Here is a 16,389-nt window from a genome sequence, read left to right as displayed (position 1 = left end):
AAGCTCCAGCACAAAACCCCAGGCAAGCTCCAAAGCTTTGGAAAGCTCCAGCTTCCCCTGGGCTCACTTCCATCGCCGAAGGGGGGCTTTGCTTCCAGCAGCACATCAGGGCTTCCTGCTCCCATCCCACACCAGCTGGAGCTCTTCTGAGCACGGAGGTACCTAAGCTGCACGCCCCTTGCTTCCAGCCCATTTTTTTCCCCCCTCATACTTGGATTAACCTGGAAGCTGAGCTGCCATTCTCAGCTCTGCCAAAGGGTTTTCCATTCACACACTGCCACAACCCCAAGATCCACCCTGGGGTTTTAGCCGAGCCCTCCGCACCAAGGTGGCTCAGAATCAAGGGTTTTGTGTACACAGAGGCTTTTAATCAGGACTTGGAATGTTTTCTGCCCCAGGAGGTAAATACAGAATCCAGGTTTTATGGATTAAAGGGAATGGGGGGAAAATAGACCTGGTTGCCAAAGCTATCTCAGGATGTAAGTGGGATTACGCACTTAGCCGTGGGGATATCTGCTGACACACTCAGAATTCAACTTAACACCAAATTTTGGTTGGGAAAGTGTTCTGCATTTGGCAAGCAGCGATCACCAAACCATGGAGCAGGGAGGGCAGGATGCATCTGCTGGGACCACCCCAGAAGGAAACGGCAGTGCAGGTTCCTATTGCTGCTTCCCAACATTTCTGCACATTTGGGCATTACAGCAATGTCTAGGAAAGTAATGCTTAGGAAAGAGCTGAAAATGGGTAGTGGAGCTAACACGCACAGGTCTGTGCAATACCTCTTGTCCATACACCATTCCCCCTCCCTCTTTCCCCAGAAGACTCAATTACTTGTCCTTCCTCAGCTGTTCATGCACCTCTTCTCCATATTCCCAACCTTTAGCAATTATGTTTGAACAGTGTTGACTGTCCCCAAGAGATGTTTTTTCTCCTGCAAGAGAACCTCTGTGCAGCATCTCCCATCCCAAAAAGCCTCGTGCTGAAACAATCTTGCTCAGCTCCTGTAACACAGCTCTTTGCCACTACCCAAGCTTTTCACCCCAAGAGCTGGGTTTGGGCACCCTATGGCCCGAAGAGCAGATGTGAAGCTCAGCCCAGAAATGTGGTTATCAGAACAAACCCTGTTACAGACCAGGAGTGGACGCGGCATGCCAAGCGTGGCCAGCAGTAGCTGAGCATCACAGCTCGCATCTCAGTATTCCGAGCAGCAAGCTGGAAAAGGGTAAACATCATTTGCAGATAAAATTTGCTTATGCGAAGCATCAAAGCCCCAGGAAAATCTTCCTGTGTTTGCAGACATTCCAGAGCAGAGAACAGTGCACGAATGTAATATTCACCACCAATTCTCTCGTCTCCCCACACATTTCACTCCAGTGGCCAGAGCACTGTTTGTTCAAACAGGCCTGACCTCCTGAACCGGGGCCAGCATGCGGCTACGTGTGGAGAACAATGAGCCCACGGTGAGAGACTTTTTTCCGTGTTCTTGGAGGGAATAGAAAACACACACACACACACACAAATACACAGACCCCATCCAATATTCTGCACAACTCATTAGGAATACCCTCTTCCAGCTCCCGTCCCCGGGGTGATGTATTTATTGCGAACATATACATTCGATCCCGCTTGGCTCTGTCGAAGTAAGTAGTACACCTGCACACTGGGGATGTCTGGAGTGGGCTAGGATTTTCCTTTGGGCTTTGGCACGCAGCCCAGACTGCCTCAAAAAAAAAATAAAATAAAATAAAAAGGCCTCACCATGTGTAAGGAACACGTGTTTCATTTGTTCGTACCTCAATGACAAGGGAATGGGTTGAACGCAAAGTCAGCTAATAGAAGCTTCTAGTTAGGACGGGCTCATCTACGCTGGGTTTACTATGTAAAAATCTGACTTAGAGAAGTCACAGATATAAAGCAGGGTCCTGCAAGGTGGGACAACAGCAATCAAGTCCTAAATTAGAAAGAAACCTCATTTTGAGCACTGCCAGGTCACCCAGGACACAAGCCCGCTGCCTGCCTGCCCTGCACACCAGAGCTCAGTGCCCATGGCCCTGCTCCTCGGTGCAGGGGCTCTCCCCCGAGCTTGGCTCAGTCAAGCCCATGCTTCCTATAACAATTTGCTGCAACCATGCAAATCGGGCTTTTTGTATGTGGAAGGAAATGCGCTCCCATCCAACAGGCTTCTGCTCCAGAAATTTGCTTTTATGCAAATAAAACTAATTGGTGTGACCTCCCACACACAGAACAAGGTTTCCAAATTAGCAGGAAAGGGGAAACATGCCCTGATTCGGGCTGGTGGCACGGCCACTGCTCTTGCTGCTCTCGGTAATCGCTTTTACATATTGCGCAGCAGCACTGCCAGTAAAGCTCAGCTGGAAACTTCTCCCCAATAGCACAACTATTTGGCTTCTCCCCCTCACTCAAGCTGCAGAAAGTAATCTCTCCCAAACTCCCCAACGCATCCCGGTTGCTCTCTTCTCCAGCACCTCGCACACACCGGGTCCCTTCGCAGCGCCTCCTCTGCTCCCCGAGCCCCGTCCCCCTGCCTGCTCCCAGGGGACGTCCTTGTCCACAACGCCACCGTACGCCTTGGCATGTCGTCACCGGAGGGGAGCAGGTTTCCAGCATTACCTCACCCTGTCTGGGCTCTGCAACCAGCCCTCTACACCTCAGAGTTTCCATGGAAGAAACCAAGCCCCCTTTCTCCTCCCTCCCGCTATCCAGCAGGGGAAGGGAGCTGCAGCCGAAGCCATGGGCTGGAGGAGTAATGACAGCGCACCAAGCTGCATCCATCACGTGTAACAGGCCTGCCTCTGGTACTGCCTGCCAGTATTTGAGCACAAAACACTGCCAAGTGAGTGCCAGGAACAGCCAGACAGTTCTGCTCCCCAAACCCCGCAATCCCTGCAGTGGATGGACTACTCTGAAGGATGGGCTTCGCCTTCAAGAGGCCTTTCAGCTTTCCATGTCAGCTGTTTGAACTGGTCACTGCTCCCTGCAGGAGGTTCTTCAGGCCAGGGAAACTTGGGCAACAGCCTGCCTGTCCTCTCCAGGCCAAACCAGGCTGTTGTGCCAAGGCCCAGGAGAGCAGCAGGGACGGGGAGCCCTCGTGGCACTGCTCAGCATCCTTCCCACTGACCATTCTCCTCTGCTCCCCACCTGGCATCCTTGTTGATACCTTCCAAAACAGCAAAACCTCAAGAACAATTAGCCTGCAGCAGTTACTAGTAAGGAAACTAGCCTCTAAGCCTCTTGTTAGAATTGTAATAATAATAATAAAATTGTGTCATGCTGCTGCTACTGCAGCCACCGTCCAGGAGCAGGCAAGGAAGCCAAGCAGTCCCCCAGCCCAGGGTCCTGTATCCTTCACCGACCACTTACAGAGGGTATTTATTACTAGATTTTAACGACTGCTAATTACTCCATATCTTCTTCATTCGCCACGCTTTCCAGACAAATAACAAAGAGGGAGCCCTCACAAAATTGCTCCTGAGTGGATATCTTTCCCCATCTGCAGGTGACCATCCTGTTTCTGCATTTAGGTACACGACAGCAAACTGCAGCTACCTCAGCATGGGCCAGTCCAACCAGCACAACCATTAATCAACCAGTAAGAGAAAGGTGTTACCTTGAAGCTAGCATTAACAGAGAATTAACAGTCCCAAGAACAAACCTGCGCTATCAGGACTCTGCTGCTCTGTCTGCAGAGCCGGGGCTTGGCTCCTGGCAAACTGCAAGCAGCGAAGCCATACAGCTTCCTGGGCCCGGTGCGTAGCTTGGCCATATTAAAAGATAAATGATGCACTGCATAACTTCAGCATCAATAAAAGCACTTTTATGGCCTGTTTGAACAATGAAACACATCTCTCCCCTTGCACTGGATGTGACCATCGGCCAGAAGGCATTCGATAGCAGCAAGCTCCAGTAATTACCTACACAAGCCAAGCAGTTTCTTTTTACAGCTTATGAAATGGAATTCATCACTAACAAACAACAAAAAGATGAAAAAAACATTAAATATTTGTATTTTGTAATTATGACTAATAAAGCTACATCATTACAGGCAACCCTGACCCAGTCACAAAGCTTGACTGCGCTCCAGATGTCTGAGCTGCCAATTACCCAGCAAGTCTAAGTGAAAAACAAGAAGTTTGAGCAAAGTGCATGCAAACAATTAATCCAATGTTTCCACCCAAATCTTTACTCTTCTTACAGGAACCTGTCAGACAGGGATTGTATGACACGGTGTCACTTTCGGATCAAGATGAAGCTATCTGAAGCACAGGCTAACTTTTACAAGCTGTTTTGCAATTCTGCTTCTGGACAGGGCTCTGTCCCTCCCTCCGCTCAAGCACGCATTTGCAGACACGCTGATAAAACCAGATGACATCCCTGGGCACCTGTGTAAGACGATCTCAAGTGCAAGCCCTTGCCAACTGGAGCCAAATATCACATTTGGGTTTTGATTAGACTGACTGCATTGCTTGGCCTCTGGCACTAAAATCTCACCATTAATTGCAAAGCCATCCAGAGGCATAATCTTCAGCAATTGAAGACATTTTCTAGGCAGCATTGCTGTTCTGGAAGAACCTCGCTCTGTGATTTAATCCATATGTCTTAAGTGCACCATCTCACTAAAGAGGATCCCTTTGAAAAAACAAAAGCAGAAGAAAATGACGAGAAAACCAGCAACTAAATGGAGAATTATTGGGAGACTGGGGAAAGCTATAGACATCTTCAATAAAGAACCCAAACGCTGGCTCAGGACATTTTATTTTCCATCATCTCACACCACAGTATATGCTGGTGGTGTAAAACATCGACTCTTTGCACTCCCTGAAAGGCTCTACAGCAAAAGAGGTGAAATCAGATTTGGCAGGGCTAGGAAAGCAGGCAGCCAGGACTGTAAATTAGCTTCTTTCAGCAGTCTGCCGAGGTAGGGGAAAATACACAGGAGCATGTGTCTGCGGCGCATCTCGACAGAGAAATTCAGGTTAGTATAAAACCCTAATTAATTTTCAAAGTGTTTTTCGAAGGTCGACTAACCTAAGCACAAGCTCCGGCCAGTTCCTTCCTGCCCCTCCGGACTAAATCCAGATCTTTCAGAGGATGGGCCCGACACGATGCTCACGAGAAGCCCCCCTGAGCTCCACATAGCCACTAAGATGTATTTGGTTTGAGGAGATTGGGGAGCTTCTTGCTTCTCCTGTAAAGAAGTAAATGTTTCCATGTGCTCCAACGCCTTACCACTGCTGTTTACGTTCACACAAGAGGATCTAGGCATGAATCAGATTCAGAGCTGAGGCTCCCACAGTAGGTTTTTCCCCCACAAGATAAAGCCTGCAAATTTTGCAGTACCACCAATCCAGCTTTCCCCAAAGCCCATTGTATTAGTAGTGCAGTTATCCTCCTGCAAGAGCTGATCAAGGCTATTTGACTTGTTAACAGCAGATCTGCCTGCAAAAGTAGAGCCCTAAATCTGTCCTCAAACACCAAAAACTACAGCAAGGTGCACTTTCATTGATAGGAAGCCTATTTTCAGTTGTATACCTTTTGCTAGAACAAAATTTATTGATCCAATCTTGTAACCTTGGAGCCGTCTGGAAAAAAATAATGTGCAGAAATGTAAAAGCTATGAACTTTTTCCAGAGCTGGAAATGCTAAAAGCCAAGAGCACGGGGAGGCAGGGAGGGAGAAAGCCATGATGATAGCAAAATGAAATCTGGGATTATCAGACCCAGTGGTAATTGTTTTTAAGTGTAAACAAGGCAGGAGATGAAAAGGGAGCTAGCATTTCAGCCCAAAAGCAACAGAGCACCTGAACGGCACCAATGTTTCAGCTAAGAGCACTGGAGCGTCAATTCTGCTTTCTCTTGTTGCGCCTTGAAACGTTCCCCGGCCCTAAGAGCACCTCTGGCACCTCGCCCAGCCTTTCTGGCTCACCCCGGCACAAATTGCTTTCCTTCTATTTCCGATATCTTGATTTTGCTAGCGGTCTTCAAAAAACCACAAAGGAAGAGAGCGAACAGGGAGTGCCATCCTTTTTGCATCGCCCAGCCCCGTGCAGCGCACCACGTCTCATCCCAGGGCAACGTTTGGCTCACGCCGCCAGCAAACCCTCCTGTCTGCTCTTGGTTTCACTGCCTTGGCACAAGGGCACGCACAGGTGTCTGAGACCCTCTCGCTTTGCACCTCGCTTGGCAGGATCCGAAGAAACCACTTGGTTTTTACAGGACCAACCAGACCAATGACACAGTGACAAATTAGCTCCTCCTGTTTCCAGAGAAGCCAGGTGTAAAAAGCAATGTTATGCACTGAACTTTTCCACTCATGGGAAAACCAATTTAATTTCTTCTACACCAACATCAGACGAGACCCCAACATTGCTTTTAGAGGGTCAAAATGCCACTTAGCTGGTGGAACAGCCCTATAAATTTTTGAAACAGCTGAAGCAAGAATAATCAACATGAAATGTCCTCAGTTGTTACAAGGGCATCCTCATCACTTTTTTTTTAAAAAAAAAAAAAAAAAGTATCTGTATTTGCAGCACAGTTTTAAACAATGCCAATTCCAGCTCTGCCAGCTAGGTGCTGTACAGTTTTTTTTTTGTTTTTTTTTTCTCCCTAGGCACAGCAGCCTCACACAGTTTTCTTCCTGCAGATCTGGAAAAACATAAATCTGGAGCTTCCAGCAGAAATATGGACAATAGTGCACATTTGGGACTTCAGCACGGTCTAGACAAATTTCTTTTTTGTTCATCAGCCCGTCGCTGTGAAGTGAGGGTCTACAGAGGAAGGCTGAGCAGTAAAACAGGGCTGGGCCTCATGCTGTTGCAGAAACCAAGCTTCTGGGGGATTATTCTGGGGGATTACCAAGATTCTCCAGAACAGCATCGCAGAGGGGTTAAGTTCACCTCACCCAGCACAGATGGGATGTGTACCCGCCCCAGACGTTATGCAGCACTTTCCATTCATAAAGACCCTCCAGCTGCAGGTTATGGGATTTCTTTCTTCACTGCTCTAACAGCCATTTCTGGGACAAACACAGCACCAGTGACCTTCCTGAGCCAGGACCTGAACTGTGTTTCAACCCACGCCTGCGAAACCAGAATGATTTCTGCAGGCAAGAGCTGTCTGAGCTGCTTTTTCCCCAGGACCACCATCACCACGGCTGGCTGGAAGAGCCAGCCCCCGGGGAGATACTGTCCCACACAGCACTTGGGGGGGGGGCTAAGGGGGCTGCACACTGCTTTCACTAAACACAAAGCCTCGCCAGGCTCTGCATTGAGGTGGGCAATATTCAAGCCACATTGCTCAACCTGCTAGGAAGGAGCGAGGCTCAGCAATGAGTTGTGCATGGAGCAGTCACAAGTGCCTCCCATGGGAGCCCACAAAGCACCCCAAAAAGCTGCAGCTGGGGTTGATGACCTCTTAAAAGAAGAGCATGGAGCCACCACCCAGCACATCTCAGGGTTGATTTCTTTGGAAAGTTCCCCCTGACTTTAGTGCTCAGCCTTCTGGGCAAGTCCCCTTCCCAACCTTCATTCTCCTTTTATTTCTCTGCGTAACAAATAGACTGCTAGAAATTGCTTCCTAATACGTAAATGTTGCAAAAGAAATGGTCATTCCCTCTAAAAATGAGATACTTTCACATGCCTTCTGACTTCCTCCCAATGTTGCTTTAGCCGCAGGAACTCTGCTTACCACAGCCTGCAGGCGGAGAGAAAAGTGTTTGTCTTGCACCACGGGCTGGTCTTTTCTCTCTCTTGCTCTGCAAAAGGCCCTTTGCTGCCTCACAACAGCGTCCTCTCAGCCACAGCTTGAAGCCAGCCGCCGCTGCCTGAGCTCGTCCTGACATTTGTAAACTTGTGTTCCGAACAAGAGCTCAGCACAAAACTCAACTTGTACAACCTAGGCTCTCGGCTTGGCCCCTCTTCAAACCGACCCGGCATTCCCAGAGCCGCACAGAGATCCACACAGCCTCCCAGCTAATTGAATTTTAATGAGAGGAAGTCGTTTTTCCACTGGAAGAATGTCGCACTAGAGAAATATTTTGAAACTCCTCTAACTTTTCCTGCTGGGCTTTTTCTGCAGCAGGGCACGAGCAGAGAAGTCACCATCCGAGCGCCCAAGCTACAGATGCAGCAGAGCCGCTGCCCTGTGATCCCAGCTAGACCTGGAGTTTAAATAATTCTGACTTTCAAAACAAAAAGTGTTTGGGGTTGTATTTAGTTCCAATCCTGATGAGAGTCCAAGCAAGGAGGGTGGGAATTCCCCCTACTTAGGGATCTTGTTGATCCCAGCTGAGACAAAACCTAAGCCCCCGCAGCCGCTGCCTCCCATCTCACCCACAGTTAACGGGGCTGGAGGAGCTCTCAGCAGCAGGGACAGGCACGCAACACCCAGGCAGCTCCATGGCCACAGAAGACTTCAAAACTTCATCATCACCACGTTAACTAGCTGAGGTTCACAGGGCATAGCTCCTGGACTGACTGTGGGAGAGCTGCGTGTGCCTGGAAATCCCACTGCTGACACCTTCCCCATCATCCTCAGCCACAATTTGCTCTACACAGTTTCTGCTTAGGCTTGCAGATTGCAGAAAATAAAGGAGGGGCTAAAGGAAATTAAGTTGCCGAGATATGAAGGAAATTAGGATATAGTCGACTGCCTTCATGAAACCTATTAATTACATTCGGTTTAAAGCTGCTGGTATCTTGATTAGTGTGCATGAGAGTGTATGTTGAAAAACCTCTTTGTTTGATGAGAACGACAAAAGAGAAGAGGATAAATACCAGAACGGAAGAGGTTGCTTTTTAAAAAAAAATGTACTGATAGTTTACAACACGCAGGAGAAAGCTGTAGGAAAAAAAACTTGTTAATTGTCGAGTTCTGGTAGAATAACCACAGTGAGTTTCTCAGGAAGTGCCTGCAATGATCTCGGAGCTGTGTTTTGTACCCAGAGCTGACGACAAGGCAACAGCCTCCAGTGCAGGGGAACAATTGCTCTATTTTATGCCACCTCCCAGGATCTAAGAGGTTTCACAAGTCCCCTGAGCTTATACTCCTAGATAAATTATTTCCAACAAGGCCAGGAGGCTTTGTTCTCTATAAAGCAGAAGACTCTGCTCACCAAGTGGCAGCAGAATGAAGTAGCCTAAATTAGTTTCCGTACTCAGATTGGATGCAACGATTTCTTTAAGGAGATCTACTAGATCCCTAGGTCCAATGGTTCAGAAAAATTGCTCAGAAAAGCTCTTCACTTTACATAATGGCTTCATTTAAAATACAGCAACGAATGCAATTGCTCAGTTTTCCACAGAATATCCAATACTTGCAAGATATGCTCCAGTGCCCATTAAACCCAGCTTTTACTTTCCATTTTAATTGTTAGACTTCCCAGGGAATGTCTATTAATGCAATTTCGAAATCCAGTTCGAACTTTCTAACTGGGATTTTGGCAGCGGTGCTTAGTCCATGCATTCTTGCTGTGTTTACAGTGCGCCAGCTCCCAGATGTTGGTAACGTTAAACAGACTGGAACTTTCCTTTTCCCAGTGACAGCGAAGTGCAGACAAAGGCTGGCTTCGCTACAGCCCTAATTATCCACCACTGATAGATGTTCCCCATCCCTGTACTGGGTTAGGAGGCCCATGAGATACAGCACTTCCTCTGTGCAAACGCAATAAATAAAGAGATAGAGAAGTCAATAGGTCTTCATTTACACTCCATTGCACTGGCGCTGATTTCGGGGAAGCAATTCTAGCTTGCAAGCAAGATCAGGGACAAGATTATTGTGCACAAAAGCCTCAGAAGTACAGCAGACCACAGAAGTTGAAATTGCTAGTGAAATGCATATATTAAGCTATCTGTTGAGCTACAGGAAAAGCTCTTCTACCATATGTACTTGGTCTATAAATAATTCTCTATCTCTTTGCTTAAATCATAAGAGCTCATGGGAACATTCCGCCCATCACGATTTTGGTTTGCTTTTGAAAAAGCAGGCACTGTGTGGGAGGTGACAGGGCTGCCAAAGAATCTGTCAAGGAGACTCATGTCGTGGTGCAAGAACCCAAGAATCAATGACCAGGGCACAGGAAAAGAGCGAGTTCTGAGAACCCCACAGAGTACCACGAGTTTTAAGGGAGATGCCTTCATCTGTTCACTGCCCTTCAAGTATGATTTAAATTGTAACACAGGGATGAATGAAATCCTGTTACTTCCCGAAGTTGGAGCCCTTCCCATGCTAACCGAGCTGAGAGACAAGAGGCACAGACCTACAAGGTTCGTGTAGGGACTGGTCTAAAACCCCAGCAAGGGTGTGAAACCAGAGAACCAGGGGAGTTAACTCCAACAGTTATGCAGCCCACTAAATAGTGCAGAAAGCATTTGCCTAGTCAGAATGAAGTCTTTAAAGATTAAGTAACAAATTACAGAGTTCTTCTATGCAAAAATCCAAGACAAGTCCCAAAAAATGAGCTGTAAGTCCCCCAGCCAGAGCCTTCCTCATCAGCTCTGTGGAATGCTGCCAGAGCTGCTCGTTGTCTTGACTTACCTCAAAGACTTCCTCATCTAATATCCTCGTTCCAAATACAATGATGCCATTGACGTCAATGATGGGATGGTCACTTCGGTCCAAGAACTTGGTTATTTTCTTTTTACAGTCCAATATCAAAGTGACATTTTTCTTCTGCACACTGATAGCTACTCTGTGCCACCTACAAAAACAATTCACAGATGTTAAACAGAGCCTCGGACTTCCGAGAACAAGCCAACAATTGTAGTAACAATGAATCCTTCATAAAATGTTCCTGGAAGCCTTCATGACCGCTATTGCCTGCAAACTGATGAAAATCAGCCTTGGGCAGACCCTAGACTTATTTGAAATAGAAGTGACAGTGCTGGCAGATGTTTCATTTTCACCCTCCAAATCAGGCAGAACACCTTTTCTTGCTTCACCTAGAGGCAGAGGAACCACCCTAATAACTTGCTAACTTCCCTCTTCCACCCTCCTCAGGTCCTGCAAGGGACTCAATGTGTTTTTTTTTCTTGACCAAGTTGATTCTTAGTGCCCTAACCTTAGTGCACAGTAACAATCAGTGCTCCTGTCCCTATAAACACCAGACAGTCTGCTCAGACTAGTATGTGATTCACCCATTTTTTTTATGCAGTATTTATTTGCCAAAGGGTACAGTTCAGGAAGAGGACTTTTAGCAGCAGTCAAAGCTGTCTACATACATTATATATGACCCCTATTTTACATCATGTTCAATGCATGCTGGTATTGATATAAACAATGTACTGTTTTTCCCCTTTGTGCACAAAATTTCACTTACTTGCCATCTGCTAGGTTAATGCCTCTAAAGAGAGGATAGTCTTCTGGGCCTGGCTTTCCTGTATGGTCTTCATACAGGAATACAGGAGATCTACCCATCTCCACACCAATTTGCTGGATCCCTTGCTCATTGTAAATTGAGATCAAGAAGGACTGACCTCCTTTCTTCGCTTTTACAGTGGTTAGAATGGAGAAGTCCTCTGGGAATGGGGAAGCTGGAGTGGAAAAGCAGAGAGGTTAGTCAGGTTTCCTTGAAAACAATTCCCTACAGAAACAGTGCTGTCTAATGACCTATGGGGAGAACACCGATTACTGTTTACCCCTCCAGATGTGTGCACCCTAAAAATGTATGTTGGGAAGCATTTAGTTGCCAGCTGAAGATCCATCTTTTCCTCCAAAGCCTACTGATACTAGGTTAGGACATGCTGCAACCCAAAGTATATTGCACAAGCAAAGCCAAAGCAGGGCAGTGCCTCTCAAGGGCTACCTACCCAAAAGGCATATTGAGCATCCAGACACAGACCTGGGCATCGCTGGGGATCTTCCCATTAATGATCAGAAAGATGATCAGAAAGCCTTTTTCCAGTCCTCATTGCAATATATCACAGATATAAAAGTCACACCACATTTGAACTTCCAAGCAAATCACAAGTGAGGAATCTACTGTTCTGGGATAGGAACATGATGCTGAGAAAGCAGAGGTTCTAAAAGAGCTGTTGGTTTGAATCTATTCACACCAAACCTTTCCTTTGTGTATCCTGGAGCATTTAGGAGAGAAGGCAAAAACTTTCTCTATTTCATTTATCACACAATCTCCAAATTAACTTAATATGTCCAGAGGACAGAGGAAATGAAGCATTCCATGCCAGGCAAATAAATCCCTTCAATATTGTGTGTAAGGGAGTATGGGAATTGCATCGGGTTTCATCTCTTCTAGACCAGAACAGAGCACTCTGTGGCTTTGGCTTACAGGGTTGGTACAGGAAAAAATATCTGCTAAGTCTGGCAAACAGTAGAAGATGCTATTTTGTCTGCATATTAAGCAGCTAACAACTTTCCTAGCTTTCTCTCCACTCAGGAAAGCAGACCCATCTCTATTTTTGCAAGGTTTGCAGAGTTTTGCACTGACATGAAGATCACTAAGTCACACTCTGTTCAGGATACAGCTCTTTGGGTTTTACTTTTTTTTTTTTTCTGCCATTCATGCAGAAGCATTAAAAACCAAAAAGCCTGGATGCACATCCAAAACAGGTCTTTAATAATACCAGGAGCATTGCTAAAGGATCTTCCTTGATCAAATTATTACCGGAGACAGGACCTGTTGGAAATGAGGGTACCTACAGGGCATAACCTGTTCACATGCTGCATTTCAACAGCTTGAGACTTGTGGAGTATTTCTCCTCCAAGGTCCAGACTTTCAAAAACAAGGATTGCATTGTACCACTGGGTATCTGCTTGGGAAATCTTACAGCAAGACACAGCAGAGCAAAGTGGGGTGGCCCAACCACAGGCAGCGTGGTGCGTGTGCTGTGACCATCTACACATGTGGCAGCTGGCAGCATACGGGGAAAGGAGCAACACATTTTTTAAACTGCAGATCTGCAGCCATATAAACTATAAAAAAAAAAAAAAAGTCAAGCTCAATGCCCAAAAGCTTCAAATAGGTTTCCTCTGCCCCATAGGCTTTTCTTTGGTGGCATCCCAGAGCTGCCTAGGGGATTTTACCATGAGTACAGGACCCAGGGCATGAGTTTCTCTGACCACAGCAAAGCTAGGAAGTCTAGGAAGTTCACAAATCACCCTCTTCTGCCTGGGAGTTGCTCAAACTTTATTAACTGGTGCTTTAAATGCATTAAGCTTTCCAGCACAGGATGACAGAGCAGGGCAGTGGAGGAGGCAGGAGAAAGCCCGCTGAGCAGCAGGCTCAGCTAACAAGCACTGCTACAGACAGCACTGCAACCAGCACCCGAACAGGGCACCTGTGGATGCCTATGGAGACACTGCATTTACACCCAGTTAACATCCCTCACCCTCGTTAAATAGCATTTGGAAAGAAGCATAAAGCATATTCTGAATGGAGGACTCTGTCAATAATTAAGTACTGTGATTATAGCCTGATTTCCCCCCTAGGACAAAGGGCCAGATATTTGGCAAAGGCAGGCATCTGATTTTCGTGCCTCCCATAGGATGAGCTGAGCTTTATCTCCCTCCTGCTGTATACAAATCCTCCTGTAGCACTGAATCAAGACCATACGCCTTCCTGGTTCTAATTACAGGCTACAGTTTTGGGCCTTTTATGTAGAATAGTTCATGTCCAAAATTTCATTATGAATCCACAATACAGTACCTTTCAACTTGAACAAGCTGCCAACTCATTAAAAAGCTGCTTTTAATTTTTTTCATTATTATTAAGATGTCTCCATGGTGACGCGAGTTTCTCAACCCAAATAACCATAACGGATGAATTATAGCTGACATTACTGTTACTGCTCTGCTGTCCTGGCAAAATAACAATGCCTTCACTGTCACAGGAGTGACCCAGGCTATTGAACAACGTATGAAAACAAATCCACATACACAAGGACGTATACATGACAATGACCATATGAAGCACGTGGAAACTGGCCCAAATCCCCTTAAAGACAAGGGAGTCACTCCCAACAATAGGTTTGGGATTAAGCCTTCGTTTTCAATCCATTTTAAGCAAGCTTGTTCTGAGATGCTGTGCATCCACCTCTTTACTTAACAGCACCACACCAATGCTGAATTTGGCTCAGTGCTTCTTTACCCCACGGCCAAGTCCTTTTAAATTCACTACACTGCTTTGCAGGAGGGTGCGTAAAGGGAAGGGCAGGAAAGTTTTTGCTGTGCAATAAAAGTGAGCAAGAACAGTGAGCTGATCCAGCTCCCGATACAAACACAACACAGATCTGCTCTGCAAGACGGTGTCATTTCCATAGCCAGTTCTCAAAGGAAAACAACTCTTCAGTGTCACCAAGTTCTGGCCCTTTTCTTCATCTGAGAAAGCTTCCAATTTTGGAATGGCTCCTTTTCTTCAGAGATAACTGTCCAAGCTATAATAGAGATTTCTGAGCCCTTAAATACATACAGAATATATATGCAGACACCCACAGGCAGTGCAAAGAATACAGAATTTGCTAAAGGAATGCACATGACATTTTGCTGGCTGCCACTGAAATTTTGCCTTTCTTGCCTCTGCTGGAAGAGCACAGTTTTGCTGGGAAGCAGAACTTAGAGAGCAAGGACAAAGAGCATCTCAGCAGATTTTCTCACTCTTGTGGGTTTGAAAAACAGACAGGCTTTATATATATATAGATATATCTTGCTTTGTTGGCTGCGGCTGCAGAAGCAGAATGCAAAGCCAATAAAATTACCATCTTAGAAAAACACCAATTTCTAATTAGCACAAAATACCGTGTACAGTGTACATTTGCCTAGGGTGCTTGATAGCAGAGAGGGCAAGTTATCCTACAGCCATCCCACCTGTTAATATGGGGTACTAAAACCACATGTCCCCAATACACTGCCCTACAATTACTTTGTCTTTACCTCCCCTCTCATTCATTTGGTGGTGAGCTACAGTCACATCTAGTTAGAGATGTGCTGAAAAAGCCTCTGTGGATTTGATGGAAAGCACCAGTGCTTCTTCCCTCTGCTCTTCCCTTCCTAGCTCCTGTCAAGCAGCAGGACAGAATGTTTTGGAAGACTCAATAGGGACAGAGCTACTCCAGCTATTCCAGTTATCCAGGTGAATTGATTGAAAAGTTGCTTGATGACACCACAGAAACACCATCCAAGCTCTTCTCACCCATGAAAGACCATAGGTGCAAGCCAAGAACTCGAAGAGGATGTACAAGTATTAAGGTGGGTCAAAAGCAAGAACATCTCCTACAGCAGGGTTCTTTGACCCCAGTTCAGTTCTGCGTGCTCCTGGGTCAACCTGTCTGAGGTGGCAGCATACAGTCTTGGCTGTTATTAGCCAAGAGACTCCAGCCTTGCTTTTTTTTTTTTTTTATTCTGGTGTCACCATTGTTGCTGCTTTCCACACCACAAAGGCCCTTAGACCAGATTTCACAGCTACAACCACTGAAAAGCTCTTAAGCCAGCTCTGGTTGTATACTCCGAACTGGAAGAGATTCCTCAAGCAATTCTGAGCTTGAACACATCAGGCCAAGCCTGGGAATGCTTCCAGATCCAGAGTGCACGACAGCAGGCACACGCGTGCTGGCTACATTGAGCTGATCCTGCCTTGGGACAAGATCATTGACACAGGGGCTGCTGCAGGGCCCTTGCAGCCCATCCCTGGGATGACTGCTCCCCATCCATATCCATGGGATGTTCCTCTGGGACAAAGGCACAACCTGGCCGAGGGGTGCCATCAGACATGTAATAGATGTAGCAGACACTAAAACAGGGCTTGATACAAAAATGAGCAGCTCCTCCACTAGTGCTGACCCTGCCACGAGCTGTCAGCCCGCAGCCCAGGCACACCACACCGAGCTCCATGCCACCCTCCTCTTTGTGTCAGGCTCTCAGATCTTAAACAAAAGATGCTGGAAGGGTGAACGGTGCACTCCTGCTCACCACAGAATATAATTCACCTGCTTACTGTCAAAACAAGCCAATAATGAAGTCTGAAAATAACCTCAGCGATAATGCATGCAGTGAGGGAGATACGTAACTAGAGGCTGCAAACACATTTGCAGTCCAGCCTTAGAGTCCTCATTGAGGCCACCAACAGACTGGCTCTGATAGATGCAGCACGTTAATTAAAAAACATTAGTAGTGGCATGCCACATTACCTCTGATTTAGCTAATGGATTTTGTACCATTAATTCTCTCAAACACCAAAGGAGCGTGTGCATGTGTCTGTCTGCTCTGCTTCAGTCATCTGCTGCTTCACAAATGAGGTACATCTTTGTGCCTTGTTGCTAAACCTTCAAAGGTACGTTCCCCACTGAACCTAGGAAGCCCTCCAACACCTGCTCTCAGCACCTGCACCCTTATTTTTATACCATGGAGATACAGCAGCACT

At 46.5% G+C, this 16,389-nt stretch overlaps 1 protein-coding gene across 4 annotated transcripts in view; it reads right to left on the bottom strand.

The window, feature by feature from the left end:
• The window catches only part of COL5A1 (collagen type V alpha 1 chain), a 168,091-nt gene that overhangs the window by 97,140 nt on the left and 54,562 nt on the right, over nucleotides 1-16,389 (bottom strand). For all 4 annotated transcript variants that reach the window (XM_084494111.1, XM_084494108.1, XM_084494109.1 and 1 more), the window contains 2 exons: nucleotides 11,335-11,548; nucleotides 10,554-10,716 (listed from right to left, as the gene is read on the bottom strand). In XM_084494111.1, coding sequence (XP_084350237.1) covers nucleotides 10,554-10,716; nucleotides 11,335-11,432 — 261 coding nt within the window. In that variant the 5' untranslated portion in view covers nucleotides 11,433-11,548. The remainder of the gene's footprint in view (nucleotides 1-10,553; nucleotides 10,717-11,334; nucleotides 11,549-16,389) is intronic.

Source organism: Aythya ferina, assembly GCF_964211825.1.
Source record: "Aythya ferina genome assembly, chromosome: 20".
NCBI classification, from domain to species: Eukaryota; Metazoa; Chordata; class Aves; order Anseriformes; family Anatidae; genus Aythya; species Aythya ferina.
The sequence above is the reverse complement of the archived record's forward strand: the minus strand, read 5'-3'. Positions and strand labels throughout refer to the sequence as shown.